Source organism: Oncorhynchus masou, chromosome 12 (genome assembly GCF_036934945.1).
Source record: "Oncorhynchus masou masou isolate Uvic2021 chromosome 12, UVic_Omas_1.1, whole genome shotgun sequence".
NCBI classification, from domain to species: Eukaryota; Metazoa; Chordata; class Actinopteri; order Salmoniformes; family Salmonidae; genus Oncorhynchus; species Oncorhynchus masou.
In genome coordinates, this window is record NC_088223.1 from 43,469,544 (window position 1) to 43,497,338 (window position 27,795).

Here is a 27,795-nt window from a genome sequence, read left to right on the forward strand (position 1 = left end):
TTAGAGACCTATATCCACCCTGCCCTGCCCTTCTAAAGTCTTTGAAAGCCAAGTTAACAAACAGATCACCAACCATTTCGAATCCCACCGTACCTTCTCCACTATGCAATCTGGTTTCCGAGCTGGTCATGGGTGCACCTCAGTCACGCTCAAGGTCCTAAAAGATATCAAAACCGCCATCGATAAAAGACAGTACTGTGCAGCTATCTTCATCGACCTGGCCAAGGCTTTCAAACCCTGTCAATCATCACATTCTTATTGGCAGACTCAACAGCCTTGCTTTCTCAAATGACTGCTTCGCCTGGTTCACCAACTACCTCTCAGATAGAGTTTCAGTGTGTCAAATCAGAGGGCCTGTTGTCCGGACCTCTGACAGTCTCTATGGGGGTGCCACAAGGTTAAATTCTCGTGCAAATACTTTTCTCTGTATATATATCAATAATGTCGCTCTTGCTGCTGGTTATCCACCTCTACGCAGACGTCACCATTCTGTATACATCTGGCCCTTCTTTGGACACTGTGTTAACAAACCTCCAAACGATCTTCAATGCCATACAACACTCCTTCCGTGGCCTCCAACTAATTTTAAATGCTAGTAAAACTAAATGCATGCTCTTCAACCGATTGCTGCCCGCACCCGCCCGCCCGACTAGCATCACTACTCTGGACAGTTCTGACTTGTGGACAACTACAAATACCTGGGTGTCTGGTTAGACTGTAAACTCTCCTTCCAGACTCACATTAAGCATCTCCAATCCAAAAGTAAATCAAGAATCGGCTTCCTATTTTGCAACAAAGCCTCCTTCACTCATGCTGCCAAACATACCCTCGTAAAACTGACTATCCTACCGATCCTTGACTTCGGCGATTTCATTTACAAAATAGCCTCCGACACAGTTTACTCAGTAAACTGGATGTAGTCTATCACATCCGTTTTGTCACCAAAGCCCTATATACTACCCACCACTGCGACCTGTATGCTCTCGTTGGCTGGCCCTCGCTACATATTCGTCGCCAAACCCACTGGCTCCAGGTCACCTATAAGTCTATGCTAGGTAAAGCCCCGCCTTATCTCAGCTCACTGGACACCATAGCAACACCCACCAATAGCACTCCAGCAGGAATATTTCACTGTTCATCCCCAAAGCCAACACTTCCAACACTTCCACTGCCTTTCCTTCCAGTTCTCTGCTGCCAATGACTGGAACGAATTGCAAAAATCACTGAAGCTGGAGACATATCTCCCTCACTAACTTTAAGCATCAGCTGTCAGAGCAGCTTACCGATCACTGTACCTGTACACAGCCAATCTGTAAATAGCACACCCAACTACCTCATCCCCATATTGTTATTTATATTCTTGCTCTTTTGCACCCCAGTATCTCTACTTGCACATCATAATCTGCACATCTATCACCCAGTGTTATTGCTAAATTGTAATTATTTCGCCTATATGGCCTATTTATTGCCTTACCTTCCTACTCTTCTACATTTTCACACAATGTACATAAATGTTTCTATTGTGTTATTGACTGTACATTTGTTTATGTGTAACTCTGTGTTGTTTTTGTCACACTGCCTTGCTTTATCTCGGCCAGGTCGCAACTGCCCTACCTAGTTAAATGGAGGTGAAATAAAATAAATAAAATAAACATTCAGTGTGCAATCTTTCTCACGATTTGATTACATACACTAGTTTATTAAAACATATCTTTATTGGTTTCCAAGTGATTGCTTTGCTTCCCTTGCTTGTAGCACTAGGGAGGACTAGGCTACTTCTTTCCTCTTGTCTATGAGTCATAGCTACAGTTGCTCTCCACCACAGTCTGCAGAATTCCATTGCCTAGTTATTATGGTTTTACTGGAACTAAATATTGTCTTGAAATAATCATCAATGTAAATACCCATTTGTGTTTTTAATCACATTGTTTGTGAGGGATTATTTTGGGTTTATATTGAAGTGTTCAGCTGCCACGAATAGGGATGACTTCTGACTGCATAGCCTACCATCAAATATTAAATGTTTTCTATAACCTCATAGTTGATATACTCATGTAGAGGCAAAATCTGTACACAAATGAAATAAAAGAAGCATGGAATTTAATGCTGACAAACTATGTTTACATTAACCCTTTTAGTGTTGAGCAATTGTTTTGCAATTTAAATGTAGCATCATGAATTTACTTGGGCAATTCAACATTCATCCCTAAAGTTCACACACACCCAGTGAATGAAGAGAGGGGAAGATAGGCGGAGCATTGAGGAAATCTCTCTCTCTCTCTCTCTCTGTGGTCAACTATATGGGCACTAACAGACTGATTCTCAGGCTGGTAATTCATTTACAGAACATACACTGACAACTGGAGCTATTTTCACAGTCAGAAAGACAAGTTGACCATCAGACAAACGCTGATTTACATTTTCCCCCTCCTACAACACCTTTCAAGGTAAGACTCATGGAAGATTGTCCTATGAAATAGAGACACAACTTATGTTTTTGTTTGAGTTGATCATCCAATTATTACATAAAGACTAGCCAACAGATAATATATTTAAAAAAAATACAAATTAAATTATGATTAGCCTTTCTATGGCCAAAGTTTTGAATGAGTAGACTCAGTTGTTTTCAAATTCCAGCAGCAGGACTTTCTTTTGGAAGGTTAGATAACATTTTTCAATTTTTGCATGTTAATGTCTAGCCAGCAGATTCCGACCTTACCGTTATGCTTGTTAACACTGAGCTGCACTGGGGTCGGAACAATCATGGTTAGATTAAGAGACTGCAGAGCCGGCACGAGATATGGGTCGGAAAAAGTGACTCAATGCAGGGATGGGATGTTCCACTGTACTCCAACTTTTACCTATATCAAAACTGATCGAAAACTGCAATTTTTGTCCACACACTAGCTAGCAGTTGCCACAACCGCAGCTCATTGTAAAGAAGAGTAACGGTAGGGTTGGAATCTACTGTCTAGAAAGGCCTATGGTAACAGTGCTGAGATTTATGATTATATGAAGTTCATGATTATTTGAGTGTTTGTGGTATTCATATGCAAATGACAAGTTAATTGACTTTTGTATAGGCCTTGTTCTGAAATTCTGATCTTTATCTCCCTGTACAGACTAGGCTACCTTCACCAATCATGACGACACCTAACCAGAATCGAACCCCCCGCGGCGTGGGCACCCCGCTCTCCCCCAACCGCATCACGCGGCTGCAGGAGAAGGATGACCTATGCAACCTCAATGACCGCCTGGCCGTCTACATCGACAAGGTGCGCTCGCTGGAATCTGAGAATGCGGGGCTGCGGCTGCGCATTACTGAATCGGAGACCGAGATTAGCCGGGAGATGAAGGGCATGAAGGCTGCTTATGAGGCCGAGCTTGCTGATGCCAGGCAGACTCTTGACTCGGTGGCCAAAGAGCGTGCACGCCTGCAGCTGGAACTAGGCAAGGTGCGGGAGGACTACAAGGAGCTCAAGGCCAGGTACCTACAGCATCGGTGTATATTCCAATATAAAAAACATGTTTTTATCCTATAAACCCCACCATGCAATTGATAAAGCCCTCAATTAAGAAAGATAATCTGCCATATAGCTATTGCGCACTTCCCTGTAAAGACCGCAACACATTCATACTGTAATGTCCTGGTGTGTGTGTGTTTGTGTGTCTGTGTGTCTGTGTGTCATTAGAGTGCAGGGAGAGCGGTGGAGCGTTGATGTGCCATTCAGTTGAACTGAGTTTAGTATTATTAGACTATTAATATTAATTAGAGTAAGAATGTCTGATTACATCATTCTGTGACAGCCAGAAAAGTTAGGCACATTTTGCACAGGTTTACAGAGTCAGTTGAACTTATGAAAGTGTGTGTGATGGTTAAGCGTTGGATTCAAACTTTCCATGCCTACTGTTTCCATTCTGGAGTAGTTTGGGTTCTCTGACTCACCCAAATAGGTTTAAGATGTAAAAGTTATACTGCCACAATGTCTCCAGTGGTTATATAACAACCACTTAGGGAACCAACTCAAGAGCATGCATTGACCACGTGAACGACTATGTCTGAGGTTTCAACTGAAATTTTGTCTCTCTGATTTAAAAATGTATGCAAATATACAGTTTCCTAAGATCTGAACAGATCCAGATGTTTTGTATTACATCTCCATTCTTGTGGGCACTGGGATGCTTGAATGCCTTTTGAAGACGTTCTGATTCTGATCAAAAGCTTGTTTGCCTTTGACCTCAAATACAATTTAATCAGGCTTTAAGATAATATGGATTAGCCTAAAATGCATCACTTATCATGCATGAAAGGATTTGAAATGAAGTACGCTGTTTCTGTGCTTATCAGTAGCATATACACTCACCGGGCAGTTTATTAGGTACTAAATCTAGTACCGGGTCATAGCCCCCTCTGCCTCCAGAACAGACTGATTTCTTCAGGGCATTCTACAAGGCGTCGGAAAAATTCCACAGGGATGTTGGTCAATGCTGATGCGATGGCATCATGCAGTTGCTTCAGATTGGAAGGCGGTACATTCATGCTGCGAACAGCCCGTTCCATCCCATCCCAAAGATCCCAAAGATGCTCTATTGCAGTGCTCATCAACCGGCATTCCTAGTCAATGGCCAAACATTTCTGTAAAAAACCCAACGATAAGCCTTGCGATCCTAATTTTTTTTTATTAGTCTCACGCTGTTGGCGGTAGCTGCACTCAATTCAGCTTCCCTACACGCCAGGTAGGCGACGTGTTACCATTTCATATATCTGAAGGTACGAACTGCCATCCCTAGTACTGGGTCGGTGCCCCCTTTGCCTCCAGAACAGGCCCAGGAGGAGCAAATCAAGTGCATTGGCCTATCAATGGCCAATCAGATGGCTCAGATTATCGTGTCTGCAGTAATATAGCAGGTGTTGATACTGTGAGATTTCTACACTTTTAAAACCATGACTAGAGACAGACTGTCAATGAATACAGCAAAGAGCTGCTATTTTTATGAGTGAGTTCATGTCAAAGTTTTTACTCAGCACTGTCAACACTTTCTATTTAACACTTTTATAAGTCATAAAATGTGCATTCTCCCTACTTAATCATTTTTAATACCGAGGAATATTTCATTTTTTCTGGTCATAGGAGTAACAACATTAATTTGGCAGACAAAATATGGTGCGATTCGAGTTTCACCATCAGATGGATGATGCTGTCCATTTCAGTCATTGTCAGCGGAGGAAAGGGAGAGTGGAGGGACATTGAGAGGTGGACCGTCTGCTGCCCTCTCCCTCTGCTGAGCTCAGACTGACTATCAGATGCAGGCTCCATCAGCCCACTAAAAAAGCAAATTATTCAAATTTATGCTCACTCAGCTGTGCCTCACAAGTAATACAACAACTGATCTATTAGCGTGATCATATAGCCTATCTCAAAAAAATTGTCTAAGAACAACAATGCATTGGCAGGAGAATTGAAAGCAAAGCCAATAGGCGGTGATAATATTTTGGGCCTATAGCCCACTGCACAAACCTCATTACTACAGTACTGTTTTGTGCATAGGGCGGCCGTTTCTGAGATATTGGAACCATCGTGGCTGGCACCTATGATTGTATCACACTCAAAGTCGCTTAGCTCACAAGTTTTTCCCCATTCTAATGTTAAATCGAACAGTAACTGAATGCCTTCGATGTCTGTCTGCCTTCTTTACATAACAAGCTATGGTCACGTGACTGTAGGAGCGATCCATTTTCGTGAACAGGGTGGTGCACCAAATGAAACTGTCCGGTGTAGTTTGCCTACACACACCCACTTCCTACGCCTTCTGCATGTGTCAAATGATTCCGGTTTTATTTTGCATATTCCTTCATTTTCCTCATTGCTCAATGCAGTTTGACTGCAACCATCATCCAGCCAAACAGCTCCCATCCCATCCTACTATACAGCATCCAAGCACAGTGACTAACACTTTCCCGTTTGTGCTTTCCAGTCATCATTCTGTGTCCCAAATGGCACCTTATTTCTTACAAAGTACACAACTGTTGACCATGGCCCATAGGGCTCTGGTCAACAGTAGCGCATTGTGAAGGGAATAGAGTACCATTTGGGACACAACTTAAATGTACAATACGTGGCAGTGTTTGGAGTGTTCCACTCCCCGCTTCCATTATTTTTTCATAAATATTGAGATGGTGACAGCCTTGTGTTTGGCAAAGGCAGGCCGGGTTGCCATGGCAGTCTCTCAACCAAACAAAGACGGTTGTGGCTTGTGGCTACCACATGCGTCACAGTGGATGGATATAGATATAACTATGACTCATAGCACAGGGCTGGAAACACCCCCACCCATTCCCAGGCTTTCCCACCTTTCTCCTCCAGGCTTTCATCTCCCTAAAATAGCCACAGGATACAGCTGTATGAATGAAAAAAAGTAACTGTTGTAAAAACAGTTCTACATCTACATGATTTATTTGTTGAAGGGATAATCAGTGTAGGTAATCAAGTCAGTGTAGGTACACTCGTTACTGACATTCTCTCTTTCTGTAGCAATTGAGATTGGAGACAGATAAAATTACATATTTTTTTATTATATTAATATAAAAATCTACTCAACACTCCGAGACTGCTCATCATAATTATGTTCATACAAGCCAGTGATTCCAGTGAATGCATGTCTCCTCAGGAACACAAAGAAGGAGTCCGACCTGGCAGGGGCGCTACTCCGGCTGAAGGACCTGGAGGCTTTGTTGAACTCTAAGGATGCATCCCTGACCACTGCCCTGGGACAGAAACGCAACCTTGAGGCAGAGGTTAGAAACCTAAAGGCCCAGCTAGCCAAGGTGAAAGCACTCACAATTTGTCTGGTTCTCCAAGACACTATCAATCCCATTCACACAGCTATTGTCCAACACTATTGTTCCACTATTGCTTTAGTGAGTCACTGACTTTTTTCACTCCAGTTCATTCTGATTCAATCTCTTCATCTAGTTGACACTGTTATCTCTTCTCATTGTGTGCATGCTTGTGTGCGCTTGCCTACATGTGTGTGAATGCCATACCCTAACATCTTATTTCTCTTTCTGACTCGATCAGCTGGAGACCAGTCTGAGCGATGCTAAGAAGCAGCTGCAGGATGAGATGCTGAGGAGAGTGGATGGAGAGAACCGCATCCAGACAGTAAAAGAAGAGCTGGAGTTCCAGAAGAACCTCTACACTGAGGTCAGACTGTCAGACATTGTCACTACTGTTACCATGATGATGATAATCATCATTTTAAGACATTTTAACTAGACCTCCATGACTAGTTTGCAGTAAAACTAGTAGTAATCATTATGGGTCAGTAATGTTTCTCGATTAAGATTAAACAGCAACTGCCCCTAAAAAACTTCTTGTTTTGAAAACAGCCTATGTTGCATCGATATGAGACAGAAACATTTGTTATAGTGTTAAAATTGATTACAAAGTGTAAATAGAATAATTTTTGTCATAAAGTCAGTCTCGTACAAAACTCTTGCGAACTCTTTGCGAGACAATAGGAATAAATGGTATGTCACGTAATGAAGGGTTCCATAACAGTTTTCCTTGGGTTGGGTTTATATCAATCCTGCCCTCATGCCCACAGCTGGCAGCAGCAAAGTAATCATCAATTAGGAGCACAGCTGCACATGACCCCATCATAATGCCCATGGTCAATTTGGTTTGACATTCAATATCCTTATGGGGCTATTTAAGGACCATCAATAAATTACAAAATGTACATGGAATAATATTTGAAAAGGTTAATAGCTCCAAATTTCAATGTCTTAACTTCAAACCAACTATAATTTGTAGAAATCCATATTGAAAGCATTTATTGAGGCAACTAAAGCTAATTCGCCAGCTAAAGGTAATTGGCTAAATTAAAAGCTTACCATATGCTTCCCAGTCGAAACAATTCGCACATACACTACTGTTAAAAAGTTAGGGGTAAGAAAAAAAATGAAAAAATGTCCATTAAAATAACTTAAAATTGATCAGAAATACAGTGTAGACATGGTTAATGTTGTAAATGACTATTGTAGATGGAAACGACAGATTTTTAATGGAATATCTACATCGGCGTACAGAGGCCCATTATCAGCAACCATCACTCCTGTGTTCCAATGGCACGTTGAGTTAGCTAATCCAAGTTTATCATTTTAAAAGGCTAATTGATCATTAGAAAACCCTTTTGCAATTATGTTAGCACAGCTGAAAACTGTTGTCCTGATTAAAGAAGCAATAAAACTGGCCTTCTTTAGACTAGATGAGTATCTGGAGCATCAGCATTTGTGGGTTCGATTACAGGCTCAAAATGGCCAGAAACAAATAACTTTCTTCTGAAACTCGTCAGTCTAATCTTGTTCTGAAAAACGGCTATTCCATGTGATAAATTGCCAAGAAACGGAAGATCTTGTACAACGCGCAAACTGGCTCGAACCATAATAGAAAGAGGAGTGGGAGGCCCCAGTGCACAACTGAGCAAGAGGACAAGTACATTAGTATCTAGTTTGAGAAACAGACTCCTCACAAGTCCTCAACTGGCAGCTTCATTAAATAGTACCCGCAAAACACCAGTCTCAACGTCAACAGTGAGGAGGCGACTCCGGTATGCTGGCCTTCTAGGCAGAGTTCCTCTGTCCAGTGTCTGTGTTTTTTATGCCCATCTTAATCTTCTCTTTTTAATGGCCAGTCTGAGATACGTTTTTTTCTTTGCAACTCTTCCCAGAAGGATAGCATCCTGGAGTCGCCTCTTCCCTCTTCACTCAACGAGATTACTAGTTTTCGTGCACATTTTTCTCTTGAGAAATAGTTTACCAAACACCTTAGCTATATGTTCTTTACTATTCTGTCATCAGATTTTTCATCAATGCTCCTTATAGGACACATCACTGCACTCTATACTCCTCTGTAAACTAGTAATCTCCGTATAGCCGTCGCAAGAACCACTGGTTGATGCTAATGTACAAAGCCCTCTTAGGCCTCACTCCCCCTATCTGAGATACCTACTGCAGCCCTCATTCCCCAAATACAACACCCATTCTGGCAGTCACGTTCTGTTAAAGGTCCCCAAAGCGCACACATCCCTGGGTCGCTCCTCTTATCAGTTTGCTGCAGCTAGTGACTGGAACGAGCTGCAAAAACCACTCAAACTTGACAGTCTTATCTCCATCTCTTCATTCAAAGACTCAATCATGGATACTCTTACTGACACTTGTGGCTGTTCGTGTGATGTATTGTTGTCTCTACCTTCTTGCCCTTTGTGCTGTTGTCTGTGCCCAATAATGTTTGTACCATGTTTTGTGCTACTGCCATGTTGTGTTGCAACCGTGTTTTGTCATGTGTTGCTGCCAAGCTGTGTTGTTGTCTTAGGTCTCTCTTCATGTAGTGTTGTGGTGTCTCTCTTGTTGTGTCGTGTGTTTTGTCATATATTTACATTTTTAAGCCCCTGTCCCTGTAGGAGGCCTTTTGCCAGGCCATCAATGTAAATAAGAATATGTTCTTAACTGACTTGCCTAGCTAAATAAAGGTAAAATAAAATAAATAAATAGACTAGATGCGTGCGTCCTCATGTGCCATCGCACGCATGTTGATTTGGTCCATCCACACCGGACATGATCAGGACATGTAGGTTGAAATATCAAAACAAACTCTGAACCAACTATATTAGTTTGGGGACAAGTCGAAACAAATGAAATATTCATTGACATTTAGCTAGCTAGCTTGCTGTTGCTAGCTAATTTGTCCTGGGATATAAACATTGGGTTGTTATTTAACCTGAAATGCAACACTGGCTGTGTGGTCAGCATGTTAGCCCTCAAAATAAATGTATTTATTTCCTGAATATTTTGTGGAAGTGTTTCTGGCTATGTTGTTGCTACAGTGGCTCAAGAGGGACAAAAAAACAAAAAACAGTAATATTGTCTTGAGGGAATGTGGGAGCACAGATGTTTGTTTCGCCTAGCCGAGTTCTACTCGAAGCAAACCAAACCTATGTATGCGGACGCCTTTACTGTGTACTGTTTTGGCAGAGTGAATGTACAAACACTTGCCATTGAGAATTATTTTGAATCCAGGAACAGGCTTAATCTGAGTCGGGGAAACCGGTCCTTAAGATTTAGTTTTGTTGATAAATCTCTTACAGGAGCTGAGAGAAACGAAGAGACGCCACGAGTCTTGCATGGTGGAGCTGGGTAACGGAAAACAGGAGGACTTTGAGAGCAGGCTGGCCGAGGCCCTGATAGAGATGCGCTCCCAGCACGAGCTACAGATCAAGATGTACAAGGATGACATAGAGAAAACCTATACATCTAAGGTAGCCCATCCATCAGATTTTGAGGTTGAGAAAGAGAGCTTCATGATGTGCAATGTGCCTGCTAGTAGTATATTCAGAAAGCTGCAGGCCAACATGCATGCTACCATTTGAGAGATTTGAGTACACATTTCATCAGCATAGCTAAGGGATGAAAAGCATCAGTTTAGACGACCACTGATTCTGGGCCCCATGCTCCCAAGGACTGATGCCCTTTTGTTGTTCTCTGCCAGTTGGAGAATGCCCGTCAGTCTGCTGACAGGAGCAGTCACCTGGTAGGGGCAGCCCATGAGGAGCTGCAGCAGACCAGAGTACGCATCGAGTCTATGTCCTCCCAACTCAGCCAGCTGCAAAAACAGGTATAGTATTTGTGCAGGTTTGTCAAAATAATAACACGTTATATACACATGCGCAACCAAAAGATTCCACAGTTAATCTCGGTTACCCAGAAGTAAAATTATCTTGCGAAAGTTTGTCATTTCAAGCCATTTAACAATTGTGATTACCTTTGTGGAAAGGAAGGAAGCTAAGTCTCCTCCATTGCAAATGGAAACTCTCTGCCAAAACCCTCTTTTTCGCTAATTTCACCTGTGTTTATCATGGCCAAAAAGCACATTTTTGTTAGTGGAAACTGGTTATCATCCACACACAGACTTAAAAATCACTGCACTAGTTAAACGCCGCCTTCGCACAATCCTGATTTGTCAGAAAAACCCAAACCAGGAACTACTGCTGCTCGTAATCACATAATTGTACTTGAGGCTTGACAGATTCTCACCGTTTCATCGCTCCACAAGAGATTATTCCCCAGTTCACATCTGGTGCTGCAGCGCGCCATAATTGCTAGCTAGATCCAACCAGAAAACGGAACAAATGACTAATATACACACATTGACTTGTTAATACCAGATCCACTAAACAAAATCATCAGACAACATTTATTTCCTGTATATTTTCTGTTTGCTCTGGTGTTTCATTCAGCAAATAATATCACTGGAGCTAGCGTGATGTGAAGGTAGAAAAATATCAGTTTACATTGTTAGCCAACTAGCTAGATAAATTAATATCTCTCACGACAGCCAACAAAGTAACTATGTAGCTAGCATATAAATTCAATGTTTGACTGCCACCACATTGTTTACCTCATAAGTTAGCTAGCAGCAGTAATTACCCAACTATCAACCCCTCTCCCCCTAACCAATGTCACTCAGTTCTTCGTCTGCATCCTCCAAAACACAACTATATTTTACCCAAGTGTATTGCCCACTTACTTTTTAAAAGAAACAAACTAGTTTTAATGAACCGCTAGCTTGTGCAAATCATGTATTATCAGCCTCACTTTCCAAGACCAAGTTAGTGGTGTGTTTACAGTAAAGCTGAACTTTACAGATGCTAGCACTGACACCTTGTGGGGATAATGTTGAACTGCATCATCACACCAGGATGGTACATAACATTAGTTTTATTTCAACAACATATCTGGTGATGTATTTTGAAGTTAAATGAACCTTAAAATGTTATTTTCTGCATACCATCATGACAGTGATATTTGATAATAATGGTTCTCTCCTGTGCGTGTCAGGTTAACCCAGGCCCTGTTTGTCCCCAGGCGCTCTCATTTGTTGACTTCCGTAACCGTAAAAGCCTTGGGCTCATGCATGTTAAATTCATGCATGCATGTTCAATTCTCGGGCCGACTCTTTTCTTTGTGTATATCAATGATGTCATTCTTGCTGCTGGTGATTCTCTGATCCACCTCTACGCAGAAGACACCATTCTGTATACATCCGGCCCTTCTTTGGACACTGTGTTAACAAACCTCCAAACAAGCTTCAATGGCATACAACACTCCTTCCGTGGCCCCCAACTGCTCTTAAATGCTAGCAAAACAAAATGCATGCTCTTCAATTGATCTCTGCCGGCACCCGCCCGCCCGCCCAACTAGCATCACTACTCTGGACGGTTCTGACTTAGAATATGTGGACAACTACAAATACCTAGGTGTCTGGCTAGACTGTAAACTCTCCTTCCAGACTCATATTAAATCTAGAATCGGCTTCCTTTTTCACAACAAAGCCTCCACTCTTCACCCTACCGATCCTAGACTTCGGCGATGTCATTTACTAAATAGCCTCCAACACTACTCAGCAAATTGAATGCAGTCTATCACAGTGCCATCCATTTTGTCACCAAAGCCCCATATACTACCCACCACTGCCACTTGAATGCTCTCGTTGGCTGGTCCTCACTACATATTTGTCGCCAAACCCACAGGCTCCAGGTCATCTATAAGTCTTTGCTAGGCAAAGCTCAGCTGACTGGTCACCATATCAACACACACCCATAGCACACACTCCAGCAGGTATATTTCACTGGTCATCCCCAAAGCCAACACCTACTTCGGCATCCTTTTCTTCCAGTTCTCTGCTACCAATGACTGGAACGTATTGCAAAAATCACTGAAGTTGGAGATTTATATCTCCCTCACTAACTTTAAGCATCAGCTGTCAGAGCAGCTTCCGATCGCTGCAGCTGTACACAGCCCATCTGTAAATAGCCCACCCAACAAACTACCTACCTCATCCTGTATTTGTTTTTCTGCTCTTTTGCACACCAGTATTTCTTCTTGCACAGCCTCATCTGCACATCTATCACTCCAGTGTTAAATGCTAAATTGTAATTACTTCACCACTATGGCCTATTTATTACCTTACCTCCTTACTTCATTTGCACACACTGCATACAGATTTTTCTATTGTGTTATTGACTGTACATTTGTTTATCCCATGTGTAACTCTGTGTTGTTTTTGTGGCACTGCTTTGCTTTATATTGACCAGGTCGCAGTTGTAAATGAGAACTTGTTCCTCAACTGGCCTTCCTGGTTAAATAAAGTGGAAATAAAATGTAAAAAATCCCTAAGTTCCACCTTCATTACAAGGGTAGGTTTAGCTACAGATTTTAACACCAGATAATGTGATTTAACCCCAAAAGATGTTTACCCCCTAAGATGACACTCACCTGTCTCAATCAATGAAAACATATTTGAAATAGACAATATGGCGGCATGCACATTGGTGGATTACTTCATGGAGAATAAATTAGATTTATTTTAATAACAGAGCATTTTCTAAATTCAAACGACCCCACTGCAACTGGACACAGACATTTTATGAGACTCATGTTTCCACGAATTGAGAACGAACATAGTACGAACATAATCAAATGACACTTGAAGTTAGCTTGCCAACCACTGGAGGACAGTGAGTGTAGCAGAATGAAGCAAATTGACGCAAAATCCTCCCGCAGCTGATATGCTTATTGTATTAAGATATAGATAAATTCATGATGGACAGGAGACACTACTTTAAGTCTCAGGGGGAAGACATCACATTACATTGGCTACTAGAACTCACCTCTGCTCCAGTCACACCCCTTTCACATCCTCCTACTCCGCCGACAGTGATCCGCCGTGATCTGAGTCAATGTAGCAGAATTAAACCGGGGTGCAACTTCGGAAGTGGGGGGGACATTATTATTTATTTTTAATCCAGTTGGTTTAAACTCTTCAAACAGTCTACCTGACCGCTCGGAGGTGTCCACATGGTCCTAAAGCACACCGCCCCTTGTTTTGTGTCACATTCCAATGGGGGTGTTAGATTGATTCAGTTCACACATTCTGCTCTGCTGACTGCTGAGGTTGATGCGGAGAAGGATGTGTGAGTGTGTCGCACATTAGCTAGTTGACAGGTGCTAAGCTACTTCTCAATTCATCCTTCCTCGATTCCTCTCCTCCTTCTCAAAACCCATTGGAGAAGGTCAGAAGGGTAGGGACCTTGTAGCTTCTCATCCAATACAGTTGCAATACAATACAGATGAGGAAATGGGATGTGAGGAATCAAGGAAAGACAAAGTGAGACAAAATCCTAGTAACCATTGTGTGGTGATGTCACCCACCCTTAGACCTAAAGTACTGTTATCCTAGCCCAACTAGGATAATGGATGCTGGTTTGTCGGGTATGAAGTGGTTGAAGGGGTTGCATCCCATGTCAGACATACAGGTTTTGTTACACCGATGATCAAGGACATCAGCTGCAAATCTATGCAATATCAGTCAAATTGAGAGTGAGTGACAATCAAATGAAACAGACAAACTGGGAATATTAAATCACCATAAAATACACTATACTTAATTCAAAGAATCAACACTTTATTTCATATCATACAAAGAACGCCTATGTAAATAGTTAGTGGGTTTAGACATCCATCTTACTCCAAAACAAGAGAGAATTGAATAGTTAAATGAATAGTGTCTAATACAAATAATTAGCAGAATGTCAGGTGTTAGGGCTGGGCTGCCTTACATTTATTTGGAAAATTTCTTCTCACAAGCTCTACAAGCAAGAATGTTAAACAAAATTATATTTAAACGTACTTTACCAGTTGTCTGTGCGGGTTGTCCTTTAGATAATTGCATCAACTTTTCAAAGTGCTGGTAGTGCTTTCAGATGATTTCTATCACCTGATGCATTCATATAAGATGAAAATACATGCATGAGACGCATGCCTACTTCTAGAGCTCGTGCAACGTGTTTACATGTTTCTGCACGTTTCAGGTGATAGAAATCCGAACGCTCTTTCATCGCTTTGAAAAGTTGACGTACTTTCCTGTAGATATATTTTCTCACATTCCTACCTGGAAAAGGGCCAACCACACAGACAACCATTAAAGTAAGTTAGCTAGCTAGCTTAGCTGTTAAAAATGTGTATACCCTGTGTATACCCTGTCAATAAGTAAGTTTTACCCATTTCATAAGAACCTTTCCACCCATTCCAGTTGGCAGCCCGTGAGGCGAAGGTGAGGGACCTGGAGGAGGCGTTGTCTCGTGAGAGGGACTCCACGCGCCGTCTGCTGGGGGATAAGGAGAGAGAGATGGCTGAGATGAGACAGAGGATGCAGCAGCAGCTGGATGAGTATCAGGAGCTGCTGGATGTCAAACTGGCCCTGGACATGGAGATCTGTGCCTACAGAAAGCTACTGGAGGGAGAGGAGCAGAGGTATAGAAGACATAGAAATATGCATTTTATAGTCACACATACAATACTTGTAAAATAGGGCAGGGTTAAACCTGTTCTGATAGCTAAGTTAGCTTGCTGGTTTCAATATTGAATCACTACAAGGGCTGCCGGCTAGAGCAGTATGGATGCCGTCTTATTTGGCTAGTCACCTCACCACCGTGAACTACACACTGGTACTTTTTAGGGTTCTTTAATGAACAACTGTAGGATGTGGTTTTACAAGGAATAGAAAAACGAACATATTATAGGACACAATAATGTGATTATTACTATAAGATGCATACAGTATAAAGGTTTAACCAGATAAGCTTACTACAATTTGCTATGTAAATGTAATGAAATAAGGCTTCACACAGATGTGAATACAATACTGGCTTAAAATAATATGGTGTATGTAATAGGCTTCCATTACATCTAAAATATAATGCAGTATAGGAGAACATGAATCACAATAGCAGAATACATCTGCAGTCTATACAATGCTACACAATACAATTCTAGTATGCTAACATAGACGGTAAGCTATAAAGTGGCCCGCAAGGACACGTGACCACTACAAGGTGCAATAACTGTGTACTGACCATGAAAATGGTGGACAGAGCGAGAGCGCTCACTAACACAACTTAAACCTGCTATCTCTAATAAGCTGCCGCAGTAACCAGCAGGCTGTACAATGTAAACAAACTCTGACCACGATAATAAAAGGACATAAATATTCTTAAATCTCAAGCATAAACATAACTGCAATGCACTGTGTGCATGATGCATAGAAAATAGTTAGCCTAGCTAACTAGCTAGTTGCTAGCAATAACGATACATAAGCAATTACAACTTGGAGGCGGTACTTACAACAAGCAGGCTAAAGAGAATGTCTCTGATTGGATAGAAATTTGGTGGTGATTGACTGATGATCTGTCGGGTATTCTAACTAAAGGGACGAACTAGAAATACTACATCTGAAAGCCTTTTCTACAATACTAATGCATATTGTACATTTTTACATACTGACAAAACACACATACTTTACATGTACTTACTCACAGGGCTACAAACAGTCACATGTGGCACATACAGTATTAAAAAGTACTGTATACACAGGTCAGAAGCACAAATACATGTCAAACTCAGTCATTCACAAATGACTCTTGCTCTTCTCCCTTCTCGGTTGTTAAAACCCATGGATCAATTCTACTCCATCCAGGTTGCGTCTGTCCCCCAGCCCTCCCACTACGCGAGTGACAGGAAGTGGATCAGGCACCCATACCGTCCACTGCAGTTCCTCTACCAAGAAGCGGCGTCTCAACAACACCGACAGTGAGGCCTCAGGCCTGACAGGAGGCACAGTGGCACGAACACGCATCACCCAGCAGGCTTCTGCCACTGGACGTGTCACTGTGGATGAAGTGGACCTGGATGGGAAGTATGTGTTGCTCAGCAACAAAGCAGATGAGGTGAGAGGGGCTTGTTTGGCATTTTACACATTAAAGTCAGTTTGTTTTCTTATTAGGTTGATAGGATGAGGCTGAAGAGTGACATTTACAAATCTACTGCCACTGCTTTAGCACTTTAATTAGGGATTTACAGGAAATCCATCCTCTACATCACTCCCACAGGACCAGAACCTGGGAAACTGGCAGCTGAAGCGACAGATGGGCTCCGGCACCCCCGTCACCTTCAAGTTCCCCCCTAAATTCACCCTGAAGGCTGGACAGAGGGTTACGGTAAGTGTCTCTGAAAAGCTCCATTACCATTGTGTTAAACATGGCCATTTTATCTGTGAAAAAAATGAAAATACTTCTGAATGTTCTTTTGGGGAATCAGATCTGGGCATCTGCAGCTGGCGGCAGCCACAACCCCCCTTCTGACCTGGTGTGGAAGACCCAGACCTCATGGGGCAGTGGAGACCACTTCCAGACCACTCTGATCAGTGCCAACGGAGAGGTGGGCACTCACTTTATTTATTTATTTGATGAGGCAAGTCAGTTTAAGAACAAATTCTTATTTTCAATGACGGCCTGCCCCACAAACATGTTCATATTATAGGATCTTTCTCTCTATTCAGGAAATGGCTATGAGGAAGGTGACCCGCACCCTATTTGACGAGGATGATGATGACATGGTGAGTGCAATCAAATGCCAATTGAGTATGAAAAGGGTGTGTCTTTGGACTTTGACACATCCATAAGGAATGCAGCAAAATGAATGTGTGGTTAATAGATATATCTCTGACGCCCCCTGCAGATGGCCCATAGCACATGTGGAGGAGATGGTGAGTATAACCTTCGGAGCCGGTGTGGCTCCTGTGGCCTGCCCGCTGACAGCAAGTCCAGCGGCGGCTTCTCTGTGTCCTCCACCTCCCGCTCAATCCGAAGTGGGGGAATCGCTGAGGGTCTCCTCCCACACTCCTATGTTGTGAGCAGCAGCACGTCTCGTAGGGTAGGTCCTATAAGTCCCACAGACACACAACATTTTTAGTCCTTATAAGTAGGCCCATTTGAAATCTACACTTCATCTGCTGGAAAGCACACAAACCTGTTTAATGACACAGAACTCTGGTTGTGTAGTCATTGACCTATTCAACATATTAAGATATTTTGCACAAACAACAGCGTATGTTAAAAAATATATCTCATTTTTCAGAGTGGATCTAGAATGGAGAACTGCCCCATCATGTGAAGCTTTGAGTTCTAACTGGTGCACATGGACTCCATTTCATCTAATTTTTTATATATATATATCTTTTTTTATACTCTTTATCCAATAAAGTTTTTCTAACTTTATACATTGTAATACATTCAGACATGCACATGTATTGTATTTGATTTATGTTTAGATCCAGACAGAGCACAAATAAAGGTTAGATTAATTTGTTGGCATGACAATTTGATTGAACCACTAGTGCCACTGTCAGCTATATATTTTCCCAATGGATCCCTGCATGTTACAGTATGCCTCCAGTCTGATTTGTAACACATATAGCTTCTATTCATGTCACAATTAATAAAATAATAGAATAGAATAACTATGTATGGATCAATACAATTGCCTCATGTTGTTTTCATGGTGTATCTTTGTTCTTGTGGTCTCGTTTTGTTATTCAATGCTGCACATTGTATTGGCTGTTTGAACAAGTATGATGGTGCTGACAGATATGGCAGCTCTGCTTCTAAGTCCCAAGCAACTTTGCAGTATTTTTTTTTGTGTGTTATTTCTTACATTATTAGCCCAGAAAATTATTTGTGTTATTACGTACAGCCGAAAATCAATTTGGATATCAGAGCAGCGGTAACTCACCAGCATTATGAACAGGAATATGACTTTCCCGAATTGGATTTTTTGTTCGTACCCCCCAGGGCAATTCAACTTATTCCAGAGGCTGCTCTAAAACACTTTCGGCGGAGAAGAGGTATTCGGAATGGACTTCTAGTCTGCTTCCGAGTATATTACTCGCTAATGTTCAGTCTCTGGACAATAAAGCAGATGAGCTCAGGGCGAGGATCTCCTTCCAGAGAAACATCAGGGATTGTAAACATACTCTCGCAGTACATTGTGCAGACAGGAAAAAATAACTCTCGGAAGAAGAAAGGCAGGGGTGTATGTTTCATGATTAACTACTCATGGTTTGACTGTGATAACCTACAGGAACTCAAGTCGTTTTGTTCACCTGACCCAGAATACCTCACAATCAAATGCCGACCGTATTACCTCCCAAGAGAATTCTCTTTGGTTATAGTCACAGCCGTGTATATTCCCCCTCAAGCAGATACCTCAACGGCCTGCAAAGAACTACACTGGACAATTTGCAAACTGCAAACCACATATCCTGAGGCCACATTTATTGTAGCTGGGGATTTTAACAAAGCAAATTTGAGGAAAACACAAACAAAATTCTACCAACAAGTTCACTGTAGTATTCGGTCTGGAAAAACATTGAACCACTGCTACTCAACTTTTTGAAATGCCTATAAGGCCCTCCCCCACCTTCCCTTCGGCAAATCTGATCACGACTCCATTTTGCTCCTACCTTCCTATAGGCCGAAATTCAAACACCTGTGCTAATGGCTACTCAACGCTGGTCTGACCAATCGAAATCCAAGCTTCAAGATTGTTTTGATCACACGGATGGAGATGTGTTCCAGGAAGCGTCTGAGAATAACATTGACAAATACACGGATAAGGTTACAGAGTTCATAGGAAATGTATAGGAGATGTTGTATCCACGGTGACTATTAACACCTACCCAAACTAGAAACCGTAGATAGATGGCAGATTTGAGGATAACACAGTGCCACCAATGCGGTCCGCTACCAAGGACTGTGGGCTCTTCTCCATGCCCTGACATAAGTAAGACATTTAAGCATGTTAAACCAGCCCAGATGGCATCCCTATCTGCATCAGAGCATACGTAGAGTGCATACGTAGAGTGTTTGCGGACATATTCAATCTCTCCCTATCCCAGTCTGCGTCCCCACATGCTTCAAGATGTCCACCATTGTTCCTGTACCCAAGAAAGCAAAGGTAACTGAACTAAATGACTATCGCCCCATAGCACTCACTTCTGTCATCATGGAGTGCTTTGAGAGGCCAGATAAGGATCATATCACCTCTACCTTACCTGACACCCTAGACCCAGTTCAATTTGCTTACCACCCCAATAGATCCACAGATGATGCAATCGCCATCACACTGCACACTGCCCTATCCCATTTGGACAAGAGGAATACCTATGTAAGAATGCTGTTCATTGACTATAGCTCAGTATTCAACACTATAGTACCCTCCAAGCTCACCATTAAGCTTGGGGCCCTGGGTCTGAACACCACCCTGTGCAGCTGGGTCCTGGACTTCCTAACGGGCTGCCCCCAGGTGGTAGAAAACAACACCTCCACTTCACTGATCCTCAACAAAGGGGCCCCACAAGGGTCGTGCTTAGCCCCCTCCTGTAGTCCCCGTTCACCCATGACTGCATGGCCATGCACGCGTCCAACTCAATCATCAAGTTTGCAGACGACAACAGTAGTAGGACTGCTTACCAACAATGAGGAGACGGCCTACAAGGAGGAGATGAGGGTCCTGGGAGAGTGGTGCCAGAAAAATAACTTCTCCCGCAACATCAACAAAACAAAGGAGCTGATCGTGCACTTCAGGAAACAGCAGTGGGCGCACTCTCCTATCCACATCGATGGGAAAGCAGTGGAGTAGGTGGAAAGCTTCAAGTTCCTGAAATGGTCCACCCACACAGACAGTGTGGTGAAGAAGGCGCAACGGCCCCTCTTCAACCTCAGGAGGGTGAAGAAATTTGCTTTGGCCCCTAAAACCCTCAAACTTTTACAGATGCACAATTGAGAGCATTCTGTCGGGCTGTATCACCGCCTGGTAGCACCGGCAATGACAGGGCTCTCCAAAGGATGGTGTGGTGTGCCCAACGCATCAGCGGGGGTAAACTACCTGCCCTCCAGGACACCTCCAGCACCCGGTGTCACAGGAAGGCCAAAAAGATCATCAAAGACATCAACCACCCGAGCCACGGCCTGTTCACCCCATTATCATCCAAAAGGTGAGGTCAGTACAGGTGCATCAAAGCTAGGATTGAGAGACAGAAGCTGTTTTTCAATCTCAAGACCATCAGACTGTTAAATAACCATCACGAGCCAACATCCATGGAGGCTGCTGCCATATATACGTACATAGACTTGCAATCACTGGCCACTTTAGTAGTCACTTTAATAATGTGTACACACTTTTCTATTTGACTGTATTTTCGACATTGCCCTATCTACCTATCTAATATTTATACAGTACCTGTCAAAAGTTTGGTCACACATACTTATTCAAAGGTATTCCTTTATTTGTACTATTTTCTACAATATAGATTAATAGTGAAGACATCAAAACTATAAAATAACACATATGGAATCTTGTAATAACCAAAAACAAATCAAACAACCAAAAACAAATCTGAATATATTTGAGATTCTTTAAAGTAGCCACCCTTTGCCTTGATGACAGCTTTGCACACTCTTGGCATTCTCTCAACCAGCTTCATGAAGTAGTCATCTGGAATGCTTTTAAAGTAACAGGTGTGCCTTGTTAAAAGTTATTAATTTATGGAATTTCTTTCCTACTTAATGTGTTTAGGCCAATCAGTTGTTGTGACAAGATAGGAGTGGTATATAGAAGATAGCCCTATTTGGTAAAAGACCAAGTCCATAATAATATTTTGGCAAGAACAGCTCAAATAAGAAAAGAGAAATGACAGTCCATCATTACTTTATGACATGAATCAATCTGGAAAATATCAAGAACTTTGAAAGTTTCTTCAAGTGCAGTCACAAAAACCAAGTGCTATGATGAAACTGGCTCTCATGAGGACCACCACAGGAAAGGAAGACCAAGAGTGACCTCTGCTGCAGAGGATAAGTTCTTTAGAGTTGCCAGCCTCAGAAACTCCTGCCCAATTAAACGCTTCACAGAGTTCACGTAATAGACACATCTCAACATCAACTGTTCAGAGGAGACTGCGTGAATCAGGTCTTCATGGTTGAATTTCTATAAAGAAACCATTACTAAAGGACACCGATTAGAAGAAGAGACTTGCTTCGGCCAAGAAACGTGAGCAATGGACATTAGACCGTTGGAAATCTGTCCTTTGAGATTTTTGGTTCCAACTGCCGTGTCTTTGTGAGACGAAGAGGAGGTAAACGGATAATTTCCGCATGTGTGATTCCCACTGTGAAAAATGGAGGTGGAGGTGTGATGGTGTGGGGGTGCTTTGCTAGTGACACTAGCTGTGCTTTATTTAGAATTGAATGCACACTTAACCAGCATGGCTACCACAGCATTCTGCAGCAATACACCATCCCATCTGGTTTGCTCTTGGGACTATAATTTGTTTTTCAACAGGACAATGACCTAACACACCTCCATGCTGTGTAAGGGCTATTTGATCAAGTACAGTGATGGAATGCTGCATCAGATGAACTGTCCTCCACAATCACCTGACCTCAACCCAATTGAGATGGTTTGGGATAAGATGGACCGCAGAGTGAAGGAAAATTAGCGAACAAGTGCTCAGCATATTTGGGAACTCCTTCAAGACTGTAAAATGTTCCTTGTGAAGCTGGTTGAGAGAATGCCAAGAGTGTGCAAAGCTGTCATCAAGTTTGTTCAAACTTTTGACTTGTACTGTATATTTCTTAATTACATTATTTTACTTTAGATTTTTGTGTATTGTTGGGAATTGTTAGATTGGAGCTAGGACTGTTGGAGCTAGGATCACAAGCATTTCTCTACACCCGCAATAACATCTGCTAAATATTTGTATGTGACGAATAAAGTTTGATTTGTACCTGGATTACTGGAAACACTGTGATGTATATGTGCTTCTGCCTCCACAGAGTCATATGGTTTGTCTCAGTTGAAATATTATCTGTTCTTTTCATTCGAGGGAAAAAAAATAATAATCAAATAATCAAAATTAATATGGAAAATGGCTACAAGGACATAAGGTGGTCATATAAAAAGAAAATACTGACACATGGTTTTTTCTATTATGTGTTTTTATTTTGAATAATTGTATAATGTAGAATTACATGTACATTAATTGCTACAAAAAATGAGGGTTTATGCCTTTCCACTTGCATCTGAAAATACATATTCACATAATTATTTGCTTTTACATAAATGTCCTTGGTAATTAGTTGATTATTTGAATCAGCTGTGTAGTGCTAGGGCAAAACCCAAAAGTTGTTGCCCATGGGGTCCCGAGGACCGAGTTTGGGAAACCCTGCTTAAGGTGTTTTAGATGCCAAGCTTATGGTCATGTTGCATCGCAGTGTAGGGGGGAGAGTACAAGATGTGAGTAGTGTGCAGGTGAGCATGGGGCAAAGGAATGTGTGGTATCAGTGGAAAAAAACTGTGTGTTTCAATTGTGGACGTGCCCATGTTTTTGGGGATCAGAAGTGCCCGGTGCAAGAGAGACCGGTTGAGGTTGGAAGGGTCAGAGTAGAACAGAAGGTGTTATATGCTGAGATAGTGAAGAGATTAGAGGATAATGGGTCAAGGGTGCTATTAGGTGTAGGCTTCCTAGTTATCAACTGTACCTCAAAAATGGAATGTAAATCCAGGAAAATAGATATTGTGGTAGCAGCTGCTGAGAGGCACTTGGGTGTAAAGGGTTTTACTGCAGAAGATTACAAGGTCTGTTGAACGAAAGAGTCTTGTCCTCTCAGGCCATCAGCATGGTGTCGAATCAGTTAAAGTAGTTGAAATGGGGGGGTGATGAAATAGTGGTATATAGGTGTAAGGTTAGTGGTGCCATTTTTTTCCTTTCCTCCCTCCTTTTTATTTTTGTATTACAAAATATAACGTGATTGAGAACACATTACCGCACAGTAGGTGGCGGCATGCACAAACAAATGTGCGAACGCGATGATACCAAAAGCAGAAGCAGAAGCAGAAGAAACGTTTCCGTTTATACAGGAAGTAAATGCTAAGCAATTCGCGTGACAAACTGCACCAGACACACGGTTTAAAGGCGATTTAAATTGTGTCATTTGATTCGTAAATTGTGCAATTGAATATTTGAAGATTAACAACCTTTTAATCTAGAAGATTGTGCATTTGGTGAGTCTTACTAATCATCTCTCAAATCACTTTGTTATGGATGTGAGCAAGTCAAACTAGTAGGCAAGTTGGAGGTTTTCAGTGTTGTGCTTGCTTGGTATTAGGCATAGTTCTGTTTAAAATGTTATTTAGATGTTTTACTGCAGAACTCTTTCTTGATAACTTAAGTTATTTATATATGAGTTATGAAAACCATAGCTTAAAGCACATGCATGCACAATAACATAAGCCAGGCCCCAGACCTGTTTGTGCTCCTGTCAACTCCATTGCTCATTGTCAAATCAAACATTTTTTTGGATGACAATTCCATAAGGAGTTGGCAAGGACCCAGAAACAGACTATCACCCAGGCAATAACAATAGTTTACTCATCTGTCATCTTCAGTGTCCATTACATTCAAACATGGGTCTCTCATTGATTGTGAATGTGTTCCTCCTCTTCCAGGTGTTTGAACCAACTGGATGTTGAGTGTGCGGGCTCTGTTTAGGATTGGGTTCCTTGTGACATTAAGGGCAACCACAGTCCTCTCCCGCAGGAGGGCATGTCCATTGGTCAGTGTGACGAATAGTCTATATAAGGAGTGCTTCAGTGGACAAGTGTCCACCATGGCCCAGTCCATAAAATACCTTGGGTAAGGTGTGTGTGTGTGTGTGTGTGTGTGTGTGTGTGTGTGTGAGAGAAATATTTACATCTGTATCCTCAGGCAGGAGGAGGCTCAACAAATTGACGAGGAGTTGTTCTCAGAGTATGGCTTCAGTGTGGACCAGCTGATGGAGCTGGCTGGGCTCAGCTGTGCTACAGCAATCACCAGGGTGAGACTCAGCATTTCCCCTAGGAGTGTCTCTTACAATGACTGGTACTACCCAAGGTGCTGTGAGATGGTGAATGCCACAGCTGTGTGCTGTTCAGCATTGGAAAATCTCAGAAGCACAAGTTTATCTCAATTTAGACTCTGCATAGTGTAGATTAGACATTTCACAATTGGAAATCATGAGGGCTCTATTAGGCTGGTTGAAATGGTTTTAAGCTTGACATGTGCTTTAAGTGTTGCTTTTAGGCTACCTTTTTATTCACCTGTTGCCTTTCTTCTGTTCCAGGCCTACCCCACCAGCTCTCTGGTCAAAGCCAGACCCTCTTTGCTTGTGATTTGTGGCCCAGGTAACAATGGAGGAGATGGCCTGGTCTGTGCCAGACATCTCAAACTCTTTGTGAGTGTTTTATCCTTCTCATCTGCTATGTTTCCAAATATCAAGGCATGCAGCAGATATTAGAGAATTGGTTCTTGTTATAATTAACCCATTTTTCTTAAAGGTATCTCTTGCTTTTGGAATCAATGCTGTGTTGTGCTTTTTCTGTAATAGTGACTTTAAATTGGCATCACATAGGCTTAAATAACCTATTCGTATGCATTGCTAAGTAACATGCCTATAGTCTGATTCTTTGTGCTTGATGCTTTGTGTGACTGCAGGGTTATGCACCCACCATACTGTACCCAAAGAGGCCAAACAAACTGTTGTTCCAGGGTCTGACCACCCAGTGTGAGAAGATGGACATCCCTTTCCTAACTGAAATGCCTGAGGTACTAGTGAGCTCTGGCTCCTGTGTTAACCTCAGAACAAAGTCTATTTGGTTGTTAGGTGTGTGTCCTGACTCCTCGGCTACCTCACATAAGTTTATCTGTGAGTGTCAGTAGTGTTGTATTAAAGGTTGTTGGTGTATTTATCTTGGAGTGTGTACGTGATGCTGTGCAGTTGTTAATTCTGACAGTGACAGAGATGATCCTCTTAGGCAATGGTGGTCGACGAGGCTTACAACCTGGTGATAGACGCCATCTTTGGCTTCAGCTTCAAGGGTGCAGTGCGGGAGCCTTTTGGCTCCATCCTGGACGTGCTGAAGAAGACAACTGTACCCATAGTTAGTATTGACATCCCCTCAGGTGGGTGGGCCCTTAATTCACTTCAATAGAATCTAGAGGGCAGATATAGATGTTTTTCACTGATAAGCTAGTTGAGTAAAAATATCCAGTCTATACTATATCTCAATCACAAGGTAATAATTGATTTTATATGGTAGAATCTCAAAGTTGGTTTAAAAACAATTTTAGCAAAATCTGGCAGTATTTGGGTGATGGTCTTCGACATCTTTAGATGATAGGCAGTACAGAAAGGTAGTATCTTGAGAAGAGGGAGCATAGATGGTACAGAGACCTTCAGACAGACAGGCCACGGAGCGCCTCAATGGGCACTTAGTCGTTTTGGATAGTCGCAGCTCCTCCTCCATAGGTAGGCTGGATCATCCACTACTGAAATGTAGCACCCACCTGGATGATGATTCGGCAACTGTAAAAGTGGCAGTAAGACCACCCCACCCTCGGCAGTGGTCCAGAAAAGCAACAGACGGAGTGAGCCACTGCATCCCCTCACCACAGTCCACTTACCTCTAGGAACTGGGGCAGGGGGCTAAATAGCTAATACTGTTGATATGGTGTTGCTGCAGTATTCAAATCATATTAGCAAGCTAGCTAGCCAAGCCAAATATAAACTGACTTGCCATAGTCAGTCCTGCATTTCTGTGGGTCACCACCAGATATTTCAATTGATCTATTAACAAGTTTTCAAAAACAAAAAAAAAGCTTATAAGAAAATGCCTTGATTAAAAACCACATTTTTGGCAGTATTTTGTTCAGAAAACATCAGGAACGTTATTTGTTGAATCCAGAGGTTCAATACAGTGTGCCTTAAGTCTATTAGCTCGGCCAGAATGTTTCCACTGGGATGGAGATATTCTCCCCTACTGTATATGTCCTCTTCAGGTTGGGATGTGGAGCAGGGCAGCACAGATGGACTCCAGCCAGACATGCTAATCTCCCTGACTGCCCCTAAGAAGTCAGCAAAACACTTCTGTGGACGCTACCACTATCTGGGCGGACGTTTTGTGCCTCCTGCCATGGAGAAGAAGTACCAGCTCAACCTTCCTCCGTACCCCAATACTGACTGTGTGTACCAGCTGCAGTAGTGCCAACCAGTGATGTGTGTGTGTATATGTAAAAAATAAAGATTGGTGGTAAATGTTGTTCGCAGTGAGTAAAGTAATGCTCCCATGTATGTGCGTTTACCCTCCGCTACACCACTGGTGTCAGCTGTATAGGCGAAAGGCTGTGTAAGTACACTTGGGGTTTGAAAGGTTATCAACGTCAGTGGATCCATTAGGAATTGGATGAGATTTTTATGTACTGTTTGCACAAAAGGTTATATAAATGACTGGGTCTTTTGCTGTTTCAGTTTGATTGAAATGTTTTGGCATTCTTATAAGAGTTTGGATGGACAGCTATAATTGCAGTCTGTTATTTAAATATTAAAAATGTTGAGTTTGATATTATAAATGGTCAATCTTCAATTAATCGTATTTGTCATTGTTATCACTTAACATTGTAAATTGTAGGTATATGTCTTAATAAAATGTACATCTAGCAAGACCAATCGAGCTGAGAAGACAGTTTATCATAGTCGATCACATTCTATTATAAATACCATTTGAAGTTTAGTATATTTCATGATGATTGTGCATAATTTATAAGACATACAACAGGGGGAGTGGATGGATGGATTGATTACAGTTTTTTTTCTTTTTCGCATTGGTGCAATTTTCAGTTATGGGGTGAATTTAAAAACTCAAACTGATAACACTTGTAATACCCTCTCTTATGTTCAAAACATTTTATTGTGCATTAATAAATTGGAGCTTCACACATTTCACCCATGAGTCATTCATGCAAA

General features: G+C 42.0%; 2 protein-coding genes across 2 annotated transcripts; both read left to right on the top strand.

Moving 5' to 3' along the window:
* The first annotated feature begins 2,275 nt into the window (after positions 1 to 2,275).
* Positions 2,276 to 18,430, top strand: LOC135550145 (lamin-A-like). The gene is made up of 13 exons (XM_064980671.1): positions 2,276 to 2,447; positions 3,123 to 3,487; positions 6,670 to 6,826; positions 7,080 to 7,205; positions 10,150 to 10,320; positions 10,551 to 10,676; positions 15,153 to 15,373; positions 16,596 to 16,845; positions 17,008 to 17,115; positions 17,216 to 17,335; positions 17,457 to 17,513; positions 17,636 to 17,830; positions 18,035 to 18,430. The coding sequence occupies exons 2-13, from the start codon at positions 3,144 to 3,146 to the stop codon at positions 18,068 to 18,070; spliced, it is 1,911 nt and encodes a 636-aa protein (XP_064836743.1). The 5' UTR covers positions 2,276 to 2,447; positions 3,123 to 3,143; the 3' UTR covers positions 18,071 to 18,430.
* Positions 18,431 to 23,860: 5,430 nt separating this feature from the next.
* Positions 23,861 to 27,774, top strand: naxe (NAD(P)HX epimerase). The gene is made up of 7 exons (XM_064980672.1): positions 23,861 to 24,019; positions 24,464 to 24,650; positions 24,723 to 24,831; positions 25,117 to 25,227; positions 25,488 to 25,598; positions 25,808 to 25,955; positions 26,832 to 27,774. Exons 2-7 carry the CDS (start codon positions 24,481 to 24,483, stop codon positions 27,032 to 27,034), a joined length of 852 nt encoding a protein of 283 aa, XP_064836744.1. The 5' UTR covers positions 23,861 to 24,019; positions 24,464 to 24,480; the 3' UTR covers positions 27,035 to 27,774.
* The last annotated feature ends 21 nt before the right edge of the window (positions 27,775 to 27,795 follow it).